The sequence below is a fragment of the Contarinia nasturtii genome, unplaced genomic scaffold, assembly GCF_009176525.2.
Source record: "Contarinia nasturtii isolate CC-2019 unplaced genomic scaffold, AAFC_CNas_1.1 Cnas_scaffold_1699, whole genome shotgun sequence".
NCBI classification, from domain to species: domain Eukaryota; kingdom Metazoa; phylum Arthropoda; class Insecta; order Diptera; family Cecidomyiidae; genus Contarinia; species Contarinia nasturtii.
This window is the reverse complement of record NW_022199032.1, coordinates 3,917,808-3,944,054: the sequence shown is the minus strand read 5'-3', so window position 1 is coordinate 3,944,054 and position 26,247 is coordinate 3,917,808. Positions and strand designations below refer to the sequence as shown.

Here is a 26,247-nt window from a genome sequence, read left to right as displayed (position 1 = left end):
ACGAGAGACTTACAAAACTACCAATACAAACTGTTAAACAACTAGCATCACGACGGTGCCATCAACTAGTGAAAAGACTTTTGCTCGGTTTCACACTACTGACTAGAACTCCATAGTCGTCCGTAGTGGCGCTAGCTGTGCTATGGTGTGTCCTCCCCAAAACATGCATGATTTTTGGACGCACTTAAAAGCCAGAGTCATCAGACAGAGGTGTCTTAGAGTTCTCAGTAAGCTTTCCTGGGATATCAGCACATCCATTACCTGTAATTCAAATACTTTCGAAAATGTTGGTCACTTTTCTAAAAAATTTGAACATTTCGAAAAGTGGGCCCAAAAAATTGGAAAAAACTAAGCAGTTGTTATCTGAGAAATTACGAACATTCTGCCACTTTCAGATATTTGACGCTTCCAATGAAGAACTAAAAACAAGCATTTTAAACATATTCTTGCTTTCAAAGCTGTTGATCTTCTGAAATTACGATATTATTTACGAAAGCAAAACACGGCTCAATTGTTCGCTGTGTACGCAACAACACTAACTTGAGTGTTGTGATTGTTCGCTATCACACTATACACCACTATACAATATGCGCCACTATACAATAAGTTCTACGTCTTCCTTATGCTGATTTATTCGATTAGATGGACCAGATCGCGATTTCAATGGAGCATCAATTCTAGTCACATGTTTTGTCAATGTGAATTTTGAAAATAACCATTTCTATGACATGAAAATCACTCGCATGCAATTTTATTCATTATTTTTTCTTGTGTTTTTGAAATAACCAGTAATTATATTTTATGCACGTTCGTCTTGTTTTCAATTTTGTCTTTTTCAACGTTTCAATATTCGTAACAATTCAAAAGTTTACAACTTATACACGTTGTAATTTGCTAGGGGCTTTCATCTATTCGTTCATACAAAATGCACAATATTCACGTCCTATTCATCATATATACGATTAAAATTTCTCGCCTATACCAGTGAATAAGGTGTATTTTAAACTGCAGTGTACACTGTACACTGTACACACACAGAATCGAAGAAGATCCTCACAAAATAGAATAAAAAAACATGCCATAGACGAAATATACACGAAATATACACCAAATATATGCAGTTATGCACATTTATTTGCGCGTATTACAGATGATTTTGCAACATATTTCACTATTTACAGTATATAAATCGTATACATTTGAAGATAAAAGCCCCTAGGTAATTTGTTTAATTATTTTTTCATAAACCGATTCTTTTCTTTGTTTTGATGTAGTCGCTCGTATTTTTCATCATATATATCAGAATTGTAATTAAGTAATCAGTTCATTTTCAAATGTTCAGTTAAAGCATAACTGATTTCAACTCCGTGTCTTTGTATTATTATTATTATAAGAACAGAAAGTGTTGCATTTCATCTTTGCGAATGGGTTCAATTGATTTTTGAGTACGTAACACTCTTTCCTTTCATACAAAAAGCATTTAGCATAAGTATCTCACGTGCGATAATCGTTGTCATTAAATTAAGTGAGAACAAAAGAGCTTGTCATGTTATTAAGTAAAACAAATGGAAAGGAAAGCGCGCACCATTCAAACAGAACGAACGAAATAAAAAACCAACGAAAAGAGCAAAGCAATGAATTTTCCCTATTCAAATCGTTATGGCGCATGTTCCGTTTTGCTCATTTTTCCGTCAGTCTGATGATGTTTTACCAATATCGTTGTATGTTAATGTATATATACATATCACACTCACATCTATATATATTTTCTACGCGTTTTATGTCTATATTCACATATACAGTGCTCTTGCTAACCACCGTTGGATATCTTCACATGAGTCAATTTCAGTTTCCATGCGAAAGTTATTTTTTTCATATGCTTCTTCTTCTGTGTTTATTGTCAAGGGTGTGTATTTGCTTCAATATCTATCAAAAGTTTGTAGCCAGTAGTCTTGTTGGTACATCGAACCAGTAAATTTCACTGTTTCAGTAATTTCTTCATCTGCGTTAGTTACATCAACACTCAACGAAATATAAATATTGGTGTTTGAAATGTGAGCATTTGTTTGTATCTAAAAAATAAAATACTGCAGGTTTTTTTTATTTCCATTTGATTTTTATGGTCTTGTGTTATAATCATTGGACATCGTGCATATCTATTGGAACATGGTGACATTTCGTCCATTATCTACAAAAAATTAAGAATAATAAAAGAGTAAAATTAAATGACAAAAAAAATGGTCAACTTTTTTTTGAGAGATAGGGAGAGTGAAATAAAGTGAATCAAATTCATTTTCTTGGTGTCATATAAGACAGCTGATTGTAATCAAAACGGAAATAATATTCGACATTCCAGATGAAATTTTATTGGTTTTGTTGACAATACAAAAATTTGTACGGAATGTGTCGTGTGCGTGATCGATTTTTCGATTTCAACACGTTTGGACATTTCTTTTGTGATTTTATTCGATTCCACATTCAAATGTGTATACGTTATACGTTCAAGTGTGTATTTAAGAACGCCTTTATCATACAATGTGCCTTATTATTGAAAGCATATTGCCCTTACGATTTTGATTTTGAATGATTGCATTGACCTTTTCTACAAATAGCTATTTATTGAACACTATACTAAATATATGTTAACTGACGTACTCACTTTTAATCATTTTCCAATTTTGTTTTTGTCGAAAGCATCATCAATATAAACAAAATCATGAAACATAGATTAGAAGATGATGAAAACGAACATTTCTAAAGATAGTGGATAGTTTTAACATGTTAAACTAAATCAATGAATGAAATCACACTGTACTCAGTGTGAAAACAAATTAACAAAAAAATGTGATAATGAAAAGAGTGAATAATCATAATTAACATTAGAAAAAAAAACCATGTGAAAGGAAGACGTTATTGATAAGTTGTCGAAAGTACTCATCGAGAACACAATTTTAATGAAATGTTTCATTTTTTATTTAATTCTTTCTATCTCTCTGCCGCTCTCTCCCATGTTATTCTAATCAACATTCGTGGTTTTAATCTGTCTGTTTTTTTTTTATTGAATTGTTCATTTTCTTTATTGTGTTAGTTTTATAAGATTTTTCTGTGATTAAAATTTAATTCTAATTTCAAATCAAAATTCTATTCAAATAGACTTAGTTAAATCGTACTTAGTTGGCTTCCGTGGTGTCTGCGAAAGAATATTGTTGGATTGATTTTTTTTTTGGTTTTCAATCGTAACCGAGGAATTGTGAAGAAACGTGATTTTATATTGAAAGCTATTCCATACCATTCAGAATGACAAACTATCTGAATCGTCACATTGAACCATCGCTGTCGGAAGAGGAAAGAGATGAGTAAGTATATCAAAAATTACAAAATACAATTAATTAGATAGATCGTTTCGCTGGTGTTTATGTCATTTTAATCCGATTTAATAACGGATACGGTACAGCAAGGAAATAAAAGTGTACCAAATACGTTATGTTTCCCTTCATTTGTTCGAATCGTAAATAATAATAAATTGGAGAAAACGTTTTTTTGCCTATTTTCTGTGCTATCAATGAAAGTCGATACATGAATTTCCACGTATAAATAGCTTGTCATGCATTAAATTTTATTGAATTAATCAGCTTATCTATGACGGAACTGGCACAAACTCATTTGGTTCTTTTTCTCTCCCCCACACTTTGTTTTTGAAATCGAATTACAAACCATTCATGTTCTGCCATACATTTGTACTACACATTGTGTACATAATAATAGCAACAAAAAAAATATGCAAGAACTTTTCAGAACCGACGTTTGACATTGCAAAACGAACGATGAATGCAAACCGGGTGACATAATATCGGAAGAATAGGTATAAAGTTTGCACATTTTTTTACAGGCAGATAAAAAACGGTTTTTAGTTTCAAAAAAAAAATAGGCTAAAACGCAGTACAGTACATGGGGCGCTCATAGGAATAAATGAATGTAAACATAGATAATTGAATGAGTTGTCATTGTCGCGTTAGTTGCAATTATCTTGTTGAAGATTGATTTTAAACCTGTGTTGTGTAAATTACATTACTCCCTGCTTTGATATTCTATTTTCAAAGTTACATTATCACTAATCACAAACAGCTTATTTTTTTTATTTTTATTAGCCATTCAATCCGTAATATGCATACAAATTGATGATAGTTGTTGCATACAAAACGAGATAGACAAGTCAATCTTATCAATTAAATTAAAATTACCATACATTTCCGATCGATTTAAATTGCATTCACACACAGCGAGGGTTGAAACATTTTGCGACACATCTTCAATAGAATAGAAAAGAAAAATAGCAACTGATGCAAAAAAAGAAGAAGAGGCAACTGTTGATGCTTGATTAGAGCGTTCGGTTTACTTCGCATTCGATTTCGCCCCCGAGGCTTTGTCATTCGATTTCGCTTTTACTCATCTTCATTATTATTTGTGCTCTCACTCTCTCTGTCAGCACTGGTGTGATCGTTCACAAGGATGACACAAACAATACACATGCAGTGTAAACACAAAACAGAACGATGTTGAAACTCCTTATGGATCGGTGACACGGCTGTTATAAATTCAGTTATTTGTTGACTGTTGAAGTGATCGGTTTCATTTTGAGTCTTAAACTTTCACACACAAAAAAAAACAGATTTCTCTGTGACTTTGTTGCTATTTATTTAGTGCTCAAAGATAAATTGATTGCAGTGCGATACAGAGTGAAGCATAGATGGTAAAACTCAACTGTCGTCAATCCTGATAGTGTTGAAACGTGTGCAAATATTAGATTCTTGACGCAACAAGTTGTTTCTGAGAATAAAGTTTTTCCACAATTCACTTCAGATTGATTTGCAACATAGTAAATTATTCAAATCAAGTTTCGTTCAACTTGAAATGCTCAATATTAAGTTTATAACTGAGAAAACAGATTGTATGTTGATATATTAGAAATTTGTTGGTGTTGTTGTTTCGTTTTGGTTTTCTTGAAACAACTTTTCTCGTCAATCCTACTATTAACTTGATATTTTCAAATAATATTTCATCCGAAGCACATAGAAGGGTATAGTGTGTGCAAGCGTCAAAGAACTTAAAGTAGTCGGAATATTGTTAGTTCTGCGTGAAAATTGATTAGGCCAAAGCAATCGTTATGTATATTTGTTCATAACAACTGATAAAGATTTGTTTTAAATTTGAAGATAAACAACGAGCGACAAACAGTTCAATTTAGTGTCCAAATCTGGTGTCAGTAAAAAAAATTGCGAAGACCTGTTGCAAATAAAAGAAATGTCGACACATTCCAAACAAAATGAAAATAATGATTATGTATCGATCACATGTACACAAACCGAACCAACCGTTCAAATTCTATGCAAATGCAAACGAAGCAATCAATCAAAGGACCTTGATAGCGTAATCAAAGTTCGATGCAATGAAATGAATTGCATATATCGAATGGATTCGAATGATAATGGCAATGCGGGAGAACATGAATGGGTATCAAAAGAAACAAGGTAGCAATTTTTCTTTATTTGTACAAATCGTTGAAATGAGAAAATTGGAAAATATTGCATTTCGCTCGATGTTAAAATGCATTATCGTTTGCTGTCAATCGAATCATTCTTTGGTTCATCGATGAATTGAGCGATTTTTTTTTTCGTTCTCTTGTTGAACATTTGCTTTTGTTGAAAATAAGCACTTTGAACATTTTTTTTTGCTATTTCAGATATCCAGATGGCACAGTCAAACTACGAAATCCCAACATCGAACTCATGGATCAGGATATTCTTTACCATTTGGCACTCGGTAGCGGAAGTCATGATTTGGTCGAAATGTTTGGCGATGTTAAGGTATGGCATTTTTTCTTCTTTTTTGCTCATTGCAAATAAATGCTATGCACATTTACACGTATCTCATAGATAATTGTAATTTATGCGATTGAATTTACAGTTCGTTTGTATGGGTGGCACACCAAAACGAATGGAAACTTTTGCTCATTTTATAATGGGTGAAATTGGTTATAAACTACCAACCGGCACACAATTGTCAGATATCAGCGCATTTTCCTATCGATATTCAATGTACAAGGTACGTATTCAACGCAAATTTATTACAAGAATGAAACAAAATGTTGATTTATGTGATGAAATTGTTTGTACAAAATTATAATCGCATCAATCAAATGGATAGGTTGGACCAGTATTATGTGTCAGTCATGGTATGGGTGTTCCTTCGGTCGGTATATTGTTACACGAAATGATAAAATTAATGTATCATGCCAAATGTAAAGATCCAATCTTCATTCGTATTGGTACATGCGGTGGAATTGGTGTTGAAGGCGGCACTGTCATCATCACCGAAGATGCAATTGATGGCCTATTCCGTAGCACTTTTGAACTGGTAAACCTTCAACATATTGTTTATTTCCTTATGGGAATCATTGTGCTAAGTTTCTCTCTCTCTCTCTTTTTTTCCAACACAAATAGCCAATATTAGGTAAACTAGTACAACGGCCCGCAAAATTGGATAAGAAATTGGCTCGTGAATTGAAAAGTTTATGTGATCCAGCGAACGATCCATACGATACGGTTATTGGAAAAACAATGTGCGCTAATGACTTCTATGAAGGTATTGTATTCTATTTTGTTTTGCGTTTTTGTTTCTCTCTCAACATCCAATTCATCTTATTCACTTTGAATCGGTTCATGTGTCAAGCGATAACATGATGAAAAAACTTGCAAATGTTTATATATATTTTTTTTTTGCTCTCATGCATTTCATTTTGTGACAGGTCAAGGACGATTGGATGGTGCGTTTTGTGATTATACTGAAAATGATAAAATGGAATATTTGGCAAAATTACATGATTTTGGTGTGATTAACATTGAAATGGAGTGTACCATTTTTGCTGCACTTACATATCATGCGGGCATTCGTTCGGCCATTGTTTGTGTTGCACTGTTAGATCGATTGAAAGGTGATCAGGTATGGACAACAGTTTCGTTTTGGTATACGCATCCGAAAGACTGAAATTAAAATCGAAATCTGTTTTCAATACACTTAGGTCAATACCCCGAAGGAGGTGATGCATGAATGGCAACTGCGTCCACAAGTGTTGGTTTCCCGTTTGATTAGAAAGCATTTGGCATTGGATAATACATTGAAAAAACCACTGATAGCCAATAGTTCAATCTGCTCACCAAGACGCTATAAACTAGTTCAACAAGAGTCCGAAGCTCACGAATAGATTCGACAATCGTTTGACGATTTCAATCACTATATAATATACACATACACAAAATACACTTCTCTATATATTTTTGTCGTTATGTTCACTTTTTGTCTATTACAAACCAAAAAAAAAAAAAAATAATGAAGAAGAAAGGGATAAGAAAAATTCAACAAAAAATATTGATCATTTAACTATAAATATTAATAAGATTGATATTAACACATATTATACATATATATATTATAAAAAGTTCAGTTAAAATTTATTCAAAATTAACTCAAACTAAATTGAACTTCATCATTTTATTGGAATTATTTGTACTCGTTTTAAATATAATTGTTCGCATTAAACCATTTGTCATAAGTAAACGTTTGCAAAGTGCCTAGCATGGCCGTTTTGTAACTTGTCGCTGAACAGTCTTTTATGCACATACGTTACACTTCCGGCTAGGTTCGGTGTTCTTGGGGCGTTTGCTTGCGAGTGAGTTTTTTCCTCTGAACATTTTTTTGACACTATATACTCGCGATTTCTTTAAATATTTCTTTTCATTCGTTTATAAATTGAATTAAAATGAATTAACTGCCGGTTCAAACACAAAAGTGCCCATTATAACTCAAACGTGAGTGAAATGGCTCCAAAAAACATTTAGACAAGAAAACACCTTCATTCATTTGAAACAAAAAAAATAGCTAAATTAATAAAAACTCGTATAAGCCCAGGAGCATGTTATGGTTAGTGTAGAAATGTTTGTTTTATTTCATTGTTCGCTTTTTGCACTGGGCTTCTCATTCTTATCTTTCCAAAAAAAAAAAAATTATCTTGCGAAGTCTTTATAGTTAGAGTAAACATTGTGCATTCTTAATATTCCTTTTTCCTGTTAAACTACACATAATTATCTCATGTAATTGTATGCTTAATAGATGACTATCAAGTCATAGTAAAAGAAAAAAAAGCACACACACATTTATATCATGAACCTAAATTTGAATGATAACTTATAGTTCACAATTGAATCGTTGCGGCGAAAAAATAGCTCGTATTTTTCTCCAAGTAGTCATATTGCAACAAATAAACTATTAATAAAAAAAAACGTTATGTTGCGCTATTATTTGGAAAAAAGAGCTATTTTTCCACCAAAACGGTTCAATTCAAATCAGGGACGGTTCAATACAAACCAACACCTCCACCATATCCAAATACGCTAAATGAATAACTTCAATGAAAACCAACGCCACACAATAATTGAATAATTAATAGGACAATTGATGAAGTGCAAAGGTGTGTTGCTTGTTATAGAACAAAAAAAAAAATACGAATTTTATATACAGAAATGGAAAGGACACTCTTTTTTCTCAGAACAACGACTCCAATGCTAAATAAAAAGGAAATTTTATTTCCGACAATGTTTGTTTCGTGGTATGTGCGTAGAACACCGTTTTGGTCTCTCGTACATCCCTTGATTGTTACATATATATTCAAGTTTATGTGGTTTCCACTTGGAATGTATTTTTTTAAATGTGTTTGCGCCCCGAAATTCCACTAAAATGACCGAAATGACAAGAACAACCATACATTTTGATGAATATTTGATGGATACGAATGCAAAATGTACCAAATCAAATGACAATGAACAGTATAGTATTAAATAATCGAAATAAGAATAAGTACAATTTGATGAGAATAAAAAAAAACAACAACAACAAATGAATCATTCTAATCGAAACTCGAACCCATCGACAATACATTGACAACGTCAACAAACAAAATACTTAAATCAAATCTATTGCAGTTCTAATCCAACCAATATCAAAAATGCAAAGAAAGTGACACAGAAAGCGAAATAGTAATAAACCAATATATTTGATAACAATTATAAATGTTATGTCATATCACCAAACAAATATATATTGTATAAACGCCGTACGATTTCATTGTTATATGGCGGGATAAAGCGAAAAAAAATTATATATATTATTTATTGTAACAAAAAAAATGTATACAATCACATACCATTTATCATTTTTATTGTAATTTCTGCCTAGTAGCATCGTTGATCATATTTCTATCAGAAGATTGAATGCTTATGCAATGAGCACTCTTCAATAAGCACACAAATCAAAATGATTTTTGAACCGTACGAGTGAGGACATTAATATGTGCCCACTGTATATCAACATTCTTACATTTCATCAACGATTGCAGCATTATCACAAAAAAAAGTACAGCAATATTGAAAAATACATTCATAAACGACAAGTGAAATGTTCAAATTATAAAGTTATACATTTAAGGGCAAATAAATTTTATTCAACAAAATATTTTGGTAGTTTTCGACACTTGCAGAATTTTCAAACAAAAACAAAACATCATTTGGATGTACAGTAGAATACAATTAAATCGAATTTCGTGATTGGACGAATGTCACCTGTGTAGGTAAAATCGAAATGAAAGAGATGGGGACGCTATTTTGCGAATCAATTGCAAAATTCAAATGAAAAATAATGAAGCATTGTTGGGAAAATTTGCAAAATCCAAGCATCGAGACATACTTATGGAGTAATGCTTCTTTTACATCATTTAGATTAGCTCTAGAGAAAAAATCCAAAAGAAGCAAACATACACACATGAAATCGGAGTTGACAACACATATGGTAAAAACATCAAGTCATCAGAACATATTATACTATCGATGGGTTTTGATTCGATTTTGCTCCAAAAATGTCTTTTCACCGATGATTGAGAAATATTTGCTGTATACAGTTTTGTTTACGGAACAAAATTATATGGTAAAAATTCGCAAACGAGCAACTGTGTCACGCTTTGCTCTCGATTTGTTATTTGCTCTTCATGAATGATGAATGTGTAGGCTTTTTTCTTTAGCCATGTTCAACTTAACTTAATGATGTATTTGTTTATATTTGTTGTTTTCAGTCTTCTTTTGATCATTTGCATTGAATTGTTGGTTGCTTTTTGTAGTTCGTTAAAACGCATTTGAATGGATTTCAAATAGGTAATCGTTTAAACATGAATAAACTGTAATTGTCCTCTGACAAATAAAAACAGGTATGCCATACGTTTTCGCATTAAATCCATACATACATGGATGCGATCAGATAAGAAACGATTTTGTAAATCCTTCATTCAAATAAAATAACTAAATCCGATAAATTGTTTTGGGTGTTTTGTTTTTATTCTTTGCACAATAAATAATAGATTTATCAAAAGAAAAAAAGAACTAATGCTAAAAATACTTAAATCATAGATAAAAATTATAAATTATTTTGTTATCTAATCATTATTATATGTATATATGCCTGTCTATGTTTATTGTTTGGAATTTTGTGAATTGGATTTTTCGGAGTTTGCGGATCTTAAAAACATTCAATTTACATCTCTAATCATTTCACTATACATAAATAATAATGTAGAAATACTCTTTTATCCTGGTCGATCCGAGTTTTCATTGGATGGGAACTGTGTAAAGTCAAAGCTTCGGTAACTTAGTTTCTTTGTATTGATGTTTGCGACGTGTTTCATTTTATGTGGATCGTTTGTTGCACGTTGTTCTTGTGTCTTCGTGTGTGACTTAGAAGAACCTGAATTGGTTGAAATAGCGATTGTTGAAGCGATTCTGTGTCGGCGCAATTAAACGGTCTGCAAAACATAATGATAGAGAGAGAGAGAGAAAATGTTTTGGATTAAAGTAAGAGCAAAGTGTGTCATCTAATTGTTTATTTCATTTTCGCTAGGAATGCTCTATGTGTCGTCGGTCATAAAGAAAGCAGATAAGTGTTGCGGTGTATGTGTGTGTTAATGTGTTGCATGTGAAATTCGTTGAAAAATTAAACTAAATGCTCAAGAGTGGGTTTGATTTTGTCGTGAACTGTGAGGTAATCGAATGAACGAGTTTGACAGACAGCCTATGTATGTGAAATGCCGCATCAAAATGAAACATGCATACAAAATTGTGCTCATTCTTATACATAGTGTACACGGCTGTCTTTTTTATTTTATTATACCATATAAAAAAGAGTACATTTTGCCAGATGAATTGATTGCACCTGAAGAGAGCAAAAGAGCGTTCGCGCTCGAGCACGTGAACATTCTGTATGCGCACACATTCGATCTACAATTGTGAAATAAATAATTGCAATTGCACAAATGATTGGCGAACGATAATTTTTTATTACGGTAATTTCAATATTCGGATTGTTTTCGTTGTGTGTATTTATTACCCCATTTTTTCTTCGTTCAAAGACTCTCTAGCTTCTCTATAAATGTGATGTTGTTGTTGTTGGTTTAGACTTTATACTTTGTGGTTCTTGAACGGAAAAATCGCTGACAAACTATTTTATAAAGCCACAGAGAGCGCAGAGAGTGTATGTGAAGGTTTTCATTAGCTGCACCACTTAGACTTTAATAAGAGAGGAAATTTCATGGTATACTTTTTATATGACTTAAAACATTGTAAAACAGGTGTCGATTTAATTCACTGATATGGTACGGTAATCGCTATAGTACAAATTATGCTCTATAATTTTGTGCTTGAGTTTTCCTTAGCCCCATATCATACTTTCCCAAAAAAAAAAACCATTTTTACCAACGTTGATATGCCATTTTATTTTACATGCACTCTCAATAGCTCTGTATTCATGGAATAACTGTGCTAAGGCCAAATGTTAGTGCATGTCTCAGTTTTTCCGTCAATGACATAAAATCTTTTGGTTGTGCATTTGAGTGCATGTGTGCATTTCAAAAGTCTGCAAAAGTGCTTGAATCTTTCACGAAAAAAAAAACAACAACACCAAAACCAAATGAAGACTGTGCATGCGTATGTGTTTGACGTAGGTCAAGCGAAATGTAGTTTTGTTTTCATTTCATTTGTCCGAAAAAAAAATACTTTGAATGGAAAAACTGAAAATGCATCTCATTTAATTTGAGCCAATGGTAACCATTGTGAAATAATTGCAATGGATTATTATTACAAGCATGCGGACGCAAACGCGAAGCGCACATTCAGTCAAACTGCAATTATGCATATTATCAGATTTACCTCTTGCCATTTTATGTGTGCATAGTCATTCTTCCTCGTTGTTGTTGTTTTACATTTTTTTTTCGCTCGTTTTCATTTTTTTCCACGTGTGTGTGTGTGTGTGTGTGTGCAAGTAATCCATGCCATCGTGTCATTTATTCAATCTCATGCTAAAATTTACAGTTAAAATTGTGTACACATTTTGTGTACGTTTAGTGCAGTCATTTGTCAGTTAAATGACGCATAGCTTTCAGAATAATAAGAAACACATTTATTGAACGGTAATTCATGTGAGCCACACTGCTTAGCTTAAGCTAAATGACTCAACTAGTATGAATGTCAGCTCAATTCGATCCGTTTCAAAACACTAAAGGCGCAAAATAAATTGAAATCAAAACAATCAAATCAAACGGCTTTTCGAACTGTCTTGCAAAGATACACAGAGAGAGAGAGGCATAGTAAAAACAAAAAAATTAACATTGTATGAGCGTTTTCCTCGATATGGCCGATGTCGAGCATGAGTTTCTACCGTTTCATTCTTTTTAACTTCTTATTACGTGTATGGTACATACAGATAAAGTCTTATCTGACTGATACTGTACCACACCAGAAATTGCTGCCCGATTATATGCATCTGCAATTGGAAATATTTTTTTTTCTTAAAATATATGGCGTGTGTATGTGTGCTTGTGATTTTTTGTCAGGCAGTGATGAAACAGATGACGTAGCAGTAACAACAAAAAAACACACACCAAATATTAATTACGGCTTTTTATTTCCAATCACAATAATTAAATATAATTTGTAGTGTGTTTTTTCTATAACAGCCACGGTGCAAAAAAAAACACAATTATTTAACAAAACTAAACAGAAAATTGAATATGAATTGAATACATTATTAAAATGGCATTCAAACAAGTTGTATGTGTCTTTTTCCGTTTTATATATCGGATTTTATGCTTCTCACAAATTTTCGCTTACTTCTTCAGCGCACCGTGGCATGGTGTTAATACGATTCATGTGTTGCTATACCTGTGCAAGATCTTTGGTCGTGTTTAAACGCCATGGTTTACCAAATATAGCATAGAAAATATACGTACCAACAATTTTATCATTCACACACACCAAGCATATAATTCAAACATACAGGCAATAATATATTCATAGATTTACATTTTTATTAATTAACTAACACTTATCACTCATTCATTACATACGGCTGTATTTTGTGCAGAAACAACAACGACAGAAAAAAAATTCACAAAATTATTGTGATGGTGTTTGTTTAAGTCTGTCGCTTTGAACAGATATTTACAATATTTAAACATAACAGAAAAAAATTTAAATAAAAATAAAAAAAATTGCAATATTATTAACTAAGTCTATCGCAAAAGTATATATTTGCGAGCCCAGATCCAATTAATTATGTGCCGTACGTACATAAAAAAATTATATCGAATTAATTTCATCTGACACCATATTTCTTCTTCATTATCATCTGCATGTGAAATAAATTAGTAAATTTTTGTGCTTTTTTGATTCTGGTCATAATCAGTTTGTACTTTAATAATAATTTAATCGTGACAAAAACCTAATAATACAACTAAGTACATCATTTTTTTTTTAAATTGTGTTTGGGTGCTTGAATGTGTTGTTTTTTTTTATTTTAAATAATTTGTGATCCTTCTTTTGTTTAATTTTTTTTTAAATGGTGTATGTGCAGATTTGAATTACGAAGTCTGTATAACTTCAATTCACATTGAGATCTTGTGTTGTGTGTTAGCACTTCATGGCTTACTTTGTTGGTTATTTGGTGGCACAAATCCATAGCCAGATGCGCCAACAATCACACCCGATGACTCTTGTGGCCCATCAGCTGGTGGTGAGGGAAATTGTACTGGACCTATTTAGAAAACAATAATAAAATTGGTTATTGAATTAATTGAAAAACTTTAATAAAATGACATAGACACACACACGTTAATAAAATGCATGCCATTAAAATAGAGTTGTAAAACTAGATTCAGCAGTAACACCAACAAAAAAACAGCGTACAAAATAAAAACGAAATCAAATATAATCATTGGGTCAGAAATCCCATTCCGTGCGGCACACACATTTTCAAATTAACCAATGCGCATTTTTCCATTCCTACTCTCTTGTATTTGCTCTGTCTTTGTACGATTGAAATTGAAACCATTGCGTCGGATTATATCATCACATTTATCCATCTATCTGTTTGCTGTCGCAACAGACAGTGGCTATAAAAGTAGATACCAACTTGAACTTTAAGGTCACTATCAGATCAATGGTTTTGCAATGCCGCTAATCTTTTAACGTTTTGTGTACACATGAAATATATATAAAAAGAAACTCTCGTTTGTGTTGTTTTTGTTGCGTGTACCGTGCAAAAAAAAAATGAAAATGAAATCCACGCATCAATCTTTGTTTTTCTCTTGAAGTGCAAATGAAATTTGGTCGCAACAATTGAATCGTGCCCGACATTGCAACATTTTATTTTGTTGTCAAAATTAACATTTTTTTAATAATCTCAGACATATTTTTTTCTTGTTTAACTCTCACACAATCAATCACACGAACATTTGGCATTGACAAATTGTTTTTCAAACAAATCATATTTTTTCGATGATAAGATTTTTTCCGTCGCAGTGACGGCAACAACGGAAGCATCTCTGAACGACGGCGCATTTTTTTAAAATTTAACTTTGCTGACTCTTATCATTAATATATCTTGTCACATACTCGCTGTACTTTTATCAATTGAGACTTGCATTAGAAGCAGAATCGTCGCAAATTATATGAATTAGCCAAAAAAATATTCAAAGATAAGTTCGTTTATTTAAACTTTGTGCCAATTTGCTTTGTTGCAAAATACTTCTGCGATATAGTTGTATATCAATTATTTTACGATCGTTGCAAATATCGCAGCAAGAGCAGAAGTCGCAACATAATATGTATATGAAATCCATTGCTTTTTAGATTTGCTGCAAGCGAATTGCTTGGAATGATTTGCGTGGAATTTTTTTTTTTGATAGAGCTATACGATCTTTAAATTAATCTTTGTTATTGCACATTAACAAAATAAAATATCACTTAATATCAACAAATCGAAACTACACACATAGTTCACCATTTAATGATGATAAGCGATTTGTGTATTGTGTGTGTGTGTATTTCATCTTTTTCCAATGATCTTACCTCTATTTTGTCGTGGATCACGTATGCTCGCCAAACCGCTGAAACCACCAAATGAACCCGAACCAGCAGTAAGTGAATTTCCGTTAAAGTCGTCGCTCAACGAATCGTATCCAAATCGATTATATGAATTATCAAATGTAGCAAGAAACTGGCCGCTGACCAACACCAATGACATGCATATGGCAAACAATACTCGAGTCTATTTCAAATGTGGGGGAGAAAAAGGAAAGATGAAGTTATTAGCACAAAAACAAAACAAATTCAATTCTTTCGTTTAAATGATATGAATTTTTGCTGTTGTTTGATTTAGAATGACCTATTGCTTTGAATTTGTTTCTATTTTTTTTTGCCAATTTAGTTTTAGAATTTACAATACCGCGTGGTAGACAGCAATTTGATCAATATTTCTGCACATTGGCAGCAAAGTATAGTGCAATCAAGCGCATAAATAAAATCATACAAAGAGAATGGTTGACGCAAGTTGAATAAACGTAATACTCAAAATGAAAACAATTTTTGGTTTTCTATCGACATGTAATTGATAAGATGAAAGAATAAAATATTGGGAAAGAGTTCGAATGTTTGTAGAAATCGGTTTTGGCATAACTATAGTTAAGGCACCTATGCGAGCCAACAGACAGAATCACAAACAAATGCTAAACATTCTTACGGGTGCACATTGGATGTGCTCATTTAATTTTTTTTTTTGGTTTGGTATATTTCGTGTGTACTGTAAATAAGAGCCAAGCGCGCACATAAACCAAATATTCATATGTAGAACGAGAGACTAAGATAGACACAAACAGCATGAAAATAATAATATACACACAAAATTGGCGAAACTTTTTTTTTGTCTTCTGTGCGGCGCTGATACATTTCAAACAAAAAAAAACGATTTAAGCTACATAGTAACGACTATTTCCTGGGTCTAAAATGCACACAAAACTAATGGTAAAACCATTTTTTTGTCTGTTTTTCGGTTGAATTGTATGTTGTTTTTGGTGTTTGGCTTTTTGAAACTGACAGAACAATTGAAAATATCTTTTTAGATTGGCTGTCATTTCAGCGTTTTCAAATTGCATTTGAAGGATACATAGAATATGCAAACGATTCATTTAGATGAGAGAAACGAAAAAGAAAAAAAAATGTTTCATCGACCAATGAGAGCAACAAAGCCACCTGTGAACACTTTCGATAAACGGAGTCGCTACTGTTCTATTTTGAATAGTCTACTATTTCAAAGATGCGAAAATATATCGGTTTTCAATTATTTACAGTGTTATACAGACGCGTGTATAAATGGCCACAAGCTGAGGCAACAAATCATGCAAATATGTGCTTTTCTTGCTTCTCACTTTAATTCTTTAAATGCCTTTTTTTTATTTTAAACTAAATCTTCCGTGGAGTGCGCGTTTTGTGTGCGCAAATAAACACATACACACGGCAAAAGTACCGTTTATGTTCCGTTCTCAAGCTCATTTCAAGCAGCCAGCCGTTGGCATAAATGCATTCACATATATGAAAAAGTACAATTCATGCACGTTGACGGTATTATTTAGTTCAAAGTCACCAACGAAGAAAAATGAAATGGAAGTTACATGCACACCAACAGTCGTACAAGAAAAGTGAAACATGAACACCGCAATAGCAAACAGCAACAACAATGTAACGCGCAAAATTATAAGTTGGTGCGAATTTTCCATTTGGCACGTACGTGCAATTGTTACGATTGAGCAGTGGGTCAAATTGAACTCAAAGAAAGAAAGACACACAGATAACAACAACAACAAAAAAAATCATGCATTGTATATGCGGTTCGCGTCTATTGACAATGTGATTACCATACTAAAACTGGCAAGAGGAAACCAAGAGTATCGAATTCCAATGCAAGCAACGATCGAATGAAAAGGAACAAAAACAAATGTTGTTGACATTAACAACAGACACGCCATAAAGAATGATAGAGATAAAGAGTAATTAGCCAACTATTATTTCTGTGTATAAAATCTTGTTGAAGTGTGGCATTGCCATCATTTTATCAAGACTGTTGTCCACAGAACTAAGCATATATATTTTTGAAAAAAAAAAAAAAAAAAAAAAAAACCAACCAAAACGAAACACACATAAATCAGACAATGCCATACCACGCTGACACTTAAATCTGGAATGTAAAATGTTCTTGAAAACATTGATCAAACATGTATGTGCTTTGTTTGAATAAGCATGACACACAAACAAAACACGCACACATAATTGATATTTCAATTTTTAATTAAGTTTTCATTTGATCGATTTTCATTGTAATTTCATTCGATTTTGTTTGTTCGTCTTCTGTTGCAACGGAAAGGAAATTCGGTACGCTCCCCTTGCAGCCGATCGATGATGACATCGAAAAACCCGTTTAAACGATACAATACTGATCATCTGTTCGATTGACATTGGTATTCGATTTCCAATCGTTTATTTGATTGAGCATTTTTCTATCTCAAATAGCTTTATTTACGCAGAAATAGTAAGAAGAAGAAGAAAAAAGAACAGCAATGTGCTTGAAAACAAATTCTACATTACAAGCAACAAATCGTATTTGATGATCAATGTAACAACAGTGAGAAACAATAGATTTGTGTGAAGGCATTATTTAATTAATCGCATCGAATCTGTGTCAATTCTGTGGCCATCATCATTCGATCCGATTGACAATTATTGAAAATTGAGCAACTTTGGCGCTCTTTCAACCAAGACAATCGAACAAAACACAAACAAACACATTTTCTACATGTTTCTTTACCGTTTTCTTTGTCTCGTTAGTTTTTTTTTTAATTTGAAATTACTCACTGAAGTCCACCGGCAATCATGGACAATTATATCCAAGACGATGAAAGTGATCGATATGATAACATTTCATTTTCAAATGTAATGACAATGTTTGTCAGTTAATTATGCTGATTGTTATTTGTTTAATTATTTTCTATTAAAAAAAGCGGGAAAAGTGAGCAGAACTACATCATATATACGGTGTATGAGACAATGAAATGTACAATGTTGCTTTTCGCCTTGTGTATACGCATTTCGTGTTGTTTCGTCACTAATTTTGTTGGTGTTTTTCATTTTCGTACATTCAATTGTTTTAACGTACAATTTCATTCTTTGTTGGCGGCATACATTTATCACACTGCACAACTGTCGACATATTCACCGCAAACGAGTGTATTTTAATAGATTGTGAGAATTTTATTCAGTATCTCTCTCTCTCCGAATCCAAAGTGTCTTAGCGCGTCTATGTGTGTGTGTGTGTGTGTGTTACATTGGTTATAGAAAAAAGCGGCTAAATTACGTACAAGATTCATAATTAATGATGTAGATCGGAGTTTTTTCTTGTGCAACAATTGTTGCCAATAAATAATAGTCGGCTTGTTTCCGAATCAATTTAGATTCATTTCGTCTCAAATTACATTCTTTCCTTGCACAGCGGTAGCGCATTTAGCTGTACCGCCAAAACAGCACAACACCATTGCATAGCCGTTTTGCATAGCTTCCGTTGGATGATTCATGTTCTATATGATTTAATTTTGAATTTGATCTATTCCCTCCAATGCCAAAATGTTTAGATAAAAACATTCCATAAAACTACGGATCGGTAAGCGATACTTTTTGGACCCATTTAGCAATAGAGCAAAAAAAAAACCAACAACAACAACAACAACTGAAATAACAACACATACAACGCATGTGTATATGCTTGGCGTTGCCGTTGAAGTGTTAAACTTAGATTTGAATGGAACATTATTTCATAGAATGCGGAATTCGATGTATGAAATGTGCTTTAAACAGTTGCATATATTGAGATCACGCGTGCTCACTTCTCAATGGAGCTTTTCGTTGCAAATAAATAGAAACAAACCGAAACCGGTTCAAATACACCGAAGGATATTAATAGTACAATATGTGCGAGCATGAATGGTGTTTCTGGCACATTGCAATTGCACAAACACACATACGATATACAAAGTGCGAGCAGGCGAAAGAGTGCTTGATTAGACGACGACGACGATGCTGAAATGTGCACAAATTGCACATATCGCGCCACACTTAAGCCAACGCCATGACAAAAACAAAACATAAATAGCGCGCATTTTGTTGTAATAAAGAAATAATAATAAAAATGGATTTAATCAATTTTATTGTTACATATTTTTGATTGCATCGCATTTTTTATGTGAGCGTGCGCGCATGTGTGTATACTATTTCACTGTCGAATGTAACGTCAACCACATGGACCTATCGCCTCAAATAGAATAAGGTTAATGGCATTTTTTTTTTCATTGTTCGAATGCACCAATTGAACAAGAAAAACGAATTATCCGCAACGAAAATATCGTCGCCGCGTGTGTATGTTTATGCTTCGAAAATTGTTTGAGGAACAAACAGTTAACACTATTTACGATGCTGAACATAAAGAATAGACATCAACTGGTAATCAATATAAAACACTCAACGATTTACTAAATGACGGCGAAAAATTGTGGTGTTGCACTTGTAATGCATTTGCCAATATATGAGCAACACATCAATTTAGCTCAAGATAGCTTAATCTAATATTCACGGCATTTTTTGTTTTGTGCTGCAGGTGCTGTGCGGTTTTCTTGCGCAAACAGTGCGATGATACACAGCTATATAATTGAAATCCAAATGGCGAAAATATTCGCAACAACAATAAATGTAAATGAACCCAGTGAACTTTTGAACGAGGGAGAGAGAGAGAGAAAAACACACAAAAAATGTTATCTGCATCAAAACCAGTTTGATGGTGGTCAGCACGGAAATATACACCTGATATTAATGCACCGCAAATGCACAGGCGTATACCAGCCCAATTAATTTTTGGATTGAATCGAAGCAAGAAAGTACGAAAATAAAATTGCATTACAATGCCATGTAACATATTGGATTATAACAGTAACATCGCAGCCAATACGATAACAAAAGAAATGAAAAACCGTGTAAAAAAACCGATGCATTTCATACGCAAAATATGTGCCAGTGAAATGAGTAAAAGCGTAATATTGTGCGCATTAGACTTTAATTTCAGTTTCATTTTCGGTCCGAAGATCGTATCGGTCATCGATTGACATACTATCACTTGGAAAAATTGAAAGAAAAGAAAGAAGTTGCATCATACTGAATGCAATCAGTTTATTTTCATGTCATCAATGGGACCAGTGAGAAAAATGAAAGACAGGAAGTTTACTATTATTATGTAAATCACTATAATTGATTACATTCGATTTTGTTCTACTTATAACAACAACAAAGAAAAAAAAAAGAGAAAAGAAAGACGCACACAAAGGTCCGAAGCGATAATCGAAGCGTAATTTTCATACATGTTTGTATAAGAGATGCAATTGTTCGACAAATGTCTTGGACACCATCAACAAAAATCCGTTTCGTTTTTGTTTTTATTGCCTTGAATGAACATTTAAATCAAAAGTAGATTTCATGGTGCATAAATGTGCACAAATTAGCATAATTTCAAGTCAATTTATCACTGTTCTCTTGTGAACATCCAACAATACTATCCATTTGATGGAATTTATACACAGATACACGAAGCGAAAGAAACAAAACACACACACACTCACATGAGTGGCGAGTGGTAAACAAATAAAAATGCGCGCGATTGGATTTCCGAAATCGTTGACGTGAAACATTTCAAATTCTGAGCCACTTTTATATTGTTTGGTTATAAATTAAAATTGTTGTAAAAGCGATCGAGAGCGAGAAGTGTGTGTGTGTGTGTGTGTGAGAACGAGATGGAGATTGAGGGAGAAAAAGTAATATATATATAAAATGTTCATTGTCGTTGCAATGTTAATGGTGCTCATTTAAAGTGGGTTTTTCTTTCGCAATCATTCACAGCGCAAAGATTTATACAATTTGCACTTCACATAAATCTAATCTCCATTAAAATAACTTGTCCCAAGATTTTATTTATTAATTCTGATTATGTTGTCGTTCATGATTTTATCCGAAAAAAAAAGATTTCTTGTCTCCTTCTTCTTCATCTCTTTCCTTGTTGGTGGTTTTTTTTCACTATGTGCTATTTCATTGCAGCGGGCGGACGGGCACGCGATCACAGACTTTTTCATCGATTTCACAACACGATCAACGTTCCAATGTGGAGGCAATCACCAATCAACCATACATTCTGAATGATTTAAATTAACACTCTTTTAATTGATCTTGTTCATATTACAAAGAGTAAAAATCTAAAGTCAAGGATTTTGTTGTAATTAATCCGTTTGTTGTTTGTTTGCTTCTGTTAAAACATTTCGTTATTCTTTTATATAGAAATATGTACCATCAGACACAGAACAACAAACACAGACAGAGAGATACTGACATAAAAATAACAATGAACTGAAAATTTGATTGCAGAAATTCGAAAGAAACGGATTTAAATGCGCATGTTTGCTTGTTCGGCGAATGAAATGGGGTCGTGAGCAATTTCGGTGTCTTATTTTTTTTTTCTTATTCGGCTATTGTTCCCATTACGGTATCACGTTTGAACGCATCGTGATATAAAAGGAACCACGCTTCTCCAACACGTGAGCATTAAGCTTAAACCGTTAAGCATTTGACTTGCTTTATTCTTAAAATTATCTAATCGTATTAATTGAATATCGTGTTTGCGATGAAATTTATTCGAAGATATTTACAATAATATCCGTCTATCATCAACAACCATATAATCATTGTTTTGGTTTTTCTTTGTTTTCATCAATTTCACACGAAATTATCGTACTTCATTATCGATTTAACTGTTTTATTGTGTTGCATCATTCAGCAACTAAGAGATTTCGATACAAAAAAAAAGTTACACGAACAAAATAGCAAATTGAAGGCGCTGAGAAAGCAACAAAAACGTGATCAATTGAAGTCAATTAAAACATAATATGATATTGTCATCAAATAGCTGAACATCTCATGCACGCAGCCAATACAGGAAAAGTTCGCACTTCGTCGCGAAAATATGCGACACTTTTGTTTTAATGAACAACCGTGTTTTTTTTGCACGTGCATTTTCATTTACCTGTCGAAACGCAATGACAGCTTCATACTGTACTCTATATACAATTATATTCTCTATTTTTTTTCATAACATTTGTGAATGAACTTCAGCGAATCAAACCAAATAAATCATAAGCCAAATATCCATATAAATTGTATTACAGTGTGTATGTATTATATAGGAATTTGTCGCGCTTGAGACCTTTAAGTATTTTTTAATTGGGTGCCAATTAATCAATTTCTTTTCTTGACATAACAAATAAGATTAATGAAAAAAAAGAGGCATACGAACGACGAAAGATGGAAATAAAACGCACAAATAAAACATAGAAATAAATTCGATGCGAGGACTTGTGGTTTGCTACTGTGTATTATAATATGTTATCCGATTCATAGAGTTGCATTACATTTAATTTTTAATGAACCAAGTGAACTTGAATTAACGTTATTATTGTTTAGTAGTTTCACATCAGTCTTCTCCGCTTTTTTTTTTTTTTTCAATTTTGTTTCGACGTGCGTATAAAAAAGTAGACCCAATCGTTCCGTCCCAGTACAAATCACAGCATTGTGAACATTTCAACATAATTCTTTTTTTATTTCGATTCGTTTTTATTTTCAAAGAATTTGTTTTTGCATTATTATCAATCCATCAGATTTGATTTGAATCGAAAATTAAAACGAATTTAGAATCATTTTTTTTTCGCTGGAATTTTGTGTTAATACACGCTGAAAAGCTATCTTTCTTTCTGTTTGATTGTTTTTGATACGCTCTTAAAAGTAATTAAATAAATTCCGACAAGGACAAATTGGTGTGTGTATAATCGGTGTGCGTGATATAGTTCATTGCGTTGGTTATGCATTGGCTTTTATCTCATCATGGGAATTTGATCGGCAAACGATTTCATCAGCCAAAAAGTAATGAAGTGCTGCGGTGAGCACGATGTTGAACATTTTACTTGATGCTAATTTATGTTTCAAACTATCAAGAATGGTGTAGTGAAACATTTAAATTCTATCAATAAATCACATGATATGCGTGAAATATCTCGCAACAATTCAACAGAAAAATCGAATTGAAAATGACCGGATTGCATCACAATTTTCACCGACATTCTTTTTTTTAACGACATTAGGTGTTTAAAACATATAAAATATTAATGGTTTTCATGTAATCATTGCACGGTGGAAACATGGCGATTGAAGAATAAAAACCAAAGAACAAAACAATTGAGTGATCAATGCGATAGTTAAAAAAAGCAACAACAAAAAAAAAACAACGCGACGGAACCTGAAATTAACAGTTGAAAAAATTGAAAGTTGATGCGATAATGATGCATTTCTTTTTATTCACATTTCGTGTATTTCTTTCTCTAAATGTGTGCCATCACACGAACCAACCATTGTAATTTGCCAAGACGAATGAATGAAATGTTGTGCGATACTCTTTCTCTTTCCTTTGATCCGACACACAATTTCCTGCTCTTACGATCAAACCACATTGAAGCACATTCAAACGAAATTCGGAATTGAAAATCCGGCGGTCATTTTCAACACGATCCATATTAACGTGGAAACAAAACCCCAATAACACATTTAATAAATATTACAACAAAAAAAAGAAGTGCATTTTTAATTTAAATAGCGCAAAAGATTGGCGGCAATATATACGGTACCATTTCATTTATTGCATTTTATTGCTTGGTTTTTTTCGTTGTTGGTCTGTTGCTTTTCGATCGTCTTTCTTTCGCTTCGCAAACAAACACACATTATTTTCACTGATGAGCACTTCTTTCTTTCTTTCGCGATTGCGATTGTACACAAGTTTTCGTGCACTCACACCGTCGACTACTTTGAAACATATGTATGCGTCTGCAATAATCACCTATGCCAAAGCATACGCATTTATTCAAAAGAACAATATGTACAATGTTGGCAAGTAAAATCGAACATAAAAAAACGAAATATTGTTTGTTCATTTGCTCAGGTTGATTGATCAAATGCTGCTATTTTGATATATTGGCATTTTTCGCGCGTCCATTTGGTAATTGATGCAATGGCAATGCTCTATGAGACGCTATAATAATACAACAGCACCAATAACACACACAATCCAATTGAAAAATGTGCGTATCACTATCGCGAACACTTTCATTGATCACTTATATCGCAATCAATTTATCAGCAGAAAAAAAAAACACCGTTCGTATCAAAAACCATTCTTATTTTATATTTTCATAAATAATTACTTTTTAATTCAAAAATAGAAGAAACACTTACAATATACATTTTGTAGAAGAAAATATTGCGTTTAAAGAATGAACACTTGAAAATCTCTTAATGGGCTTAAATCCAATTTTTTTCTACTACGTTGAATTCTTGAATTAAAAACCGCTTTATTGCTATCACAGATAAATTCAAACCAATGAATTTTATTTAACGGACAATTGATTGTAGCGTTTTATATTGCTGTACGAAAACTAACAAATACTGAACACTAAGAATATGGAAAAAAAAATTTGAAGATCGAAACCGAAATTAAAAATTTTAAATTCAGGTGAAAAAAAAAAACAAAGCGATATAATATCGGAGGATCGAAGAATTGGTGGATCGGTAAGCTTCAAACAACAGACACTTAATGATATCCAGCCGTTTTGCCAAAGTGAATTTATATGGAAAAAAATATTTCACTCTCTCTTTCGTTTACTACAAATCCACGAAATAAAAACAACACAAAGTTCGCGCTTACACACACGCAAATATGCGGTACTATGCTAGTAACAACGCTTGCATGTTTAGTTTTCTGTTCTCTTCGTAGCACACACATACACCATTACAGGTACACCACACAGCTGAATCGGTGTATTTGTTTAACGATGGAACGCATGGCTTTTGATTCGGCCGTTTGCATGTGTTTGGCGTTATGTTTTGGCACAGGTAGTTCTTTCAATAGATCGGAAGCTAATACGGACATACACACATAGATCAATCCGCAAAAAAAATTGTACGAAGAAATAAAAATAAAAAAAATCATAACAAAACAAACAAAGAAAATATGCTGGCCAGCATGCAATTTCATCAAAATCTACGCAAATCAATCGACAGAACAATGAGTGTGTATGATTTTAACAATAGGGCATCGCGGTATAAGTGTTGTCTTCGCCGCGGCACGGTTGTGTTCTTCTTTGATATTTCCGTGAGAAAAACATGATATTGCCTACACAGTTTTCCCACTCCGTGTGTAATTATTTTTGTCGCAAGACACACCGTTCCATTCCCTATCTCATTCTCTCTCTCTCTCTCTCTCTCTCTCTCTTCGTGTAGAGTGTGTGTTTTTTTTTCAAGACCGGACCAAGAGCAATGTAGTAATAATTCTGTTACACTTTGCATAGAAACTTTTGTTGCTCATAAATGCATGATTTAGACCTTTTTTTAGTCGTCGTCATCGTCATCGTCGTTTAATGAAATGGAATGTAATGGTTTTTTCTTTCGGTTTGCGACTCAAAACTTCCAACTTCATCACGTGCGCCTCCGTGTACAGACACTGCTTTTTATTTGTTTTTTTTTTTTTTTTTTTTTTTTCTATGGTACTTTAATTACATTGGTATTTTTCCTACTTGATTTGTGTTGATTGCCGTTCATAATCGGACGGATGTCTCCAAGTGCCACCGAATTAATTAAGATT

The 26,247-nt window shown here is 32.9% G+C and overlaps 2 protein-coding genes across 4 annotated transcripts; one reads left to right on the top strand and one right to left on the bottom strand.

Annotated features, from left to right (window-relative positions):
- The first annotated feature begins 1,922 nt into the window (after nt 1–1,922).
- Nucleotides 1,923–7,452, top strand: LOC116346879 (uridine phosphorylase 1-like). 3 transcript variants are annotated; one of them, XM_031777143.1, is made up of 8 exons: nt 1,923–2,054; nt 3,154–3,356; nt 5,741–5,864; nt 5,965–6,102; nt 6,205–6,414; nt 6,501–6,642; nt 6,806–6,999; nt 7,079–7,450. In XM_031777143.1, exons 2-8 carry the CDS (start codon nt 3,298–3,300, stop codon nt 7,259–7,261), a joined length of 1,050 nt encoding a protein of 349 aa, XP_031633003.1. In that variant the 5' UTR covers nt 1,923–2,054; nt 3,154–3,297; the 3' UTR covers nt 7,262–7,450. The 3 variants fall into 3 exon arrangements, with proteins under 3 accessions (XP_031633003.1, XP_031633002.1, XP_031633001.1); XM_031777142.1 differs by lacking the exons at nt 1,923–2,054; nt 3,154–3,356 and adding exons at nt 4,564–4,750; nt 5,214–5,528 and having other exon boundaries at nt 7,079–7,452; XM_031777141.1 differs by lacking the exons at nt 1,923–2,054; nt 3,154–3,356 and adding an exon at nt 4,891–5,528 and having other exon boundaries at nt 7,079–7,452.
- A 2,962-nt stretch (nt 7,453–10,414) lies between these two features.
- Nucleotides 10,415–25,179, bottom strand: LOC116346866. The gene is made up of 4 exons (XM_031777116.1): nt 24,843–25,179; nt 15,498–15,696; nt 14,077–14,181; nt 10,415–10,900 (listed from the first exon to the last, which is right to left on the bottom strand). The coding sequence occupies exons 1-4, from the start codon at nt 24,849–24,851 to the stop codon at nt 10,833–10,835; spliced, it is 381 nt and encodes a 126-aa protein (XP_031632976.1). The 5' UTR covers nt 24,852–25,179; the 3' UTR covers nt 10,415–10,832.
- Nucleotides 25,180–26,247: the final 1,068 nt, after the last annotated feature.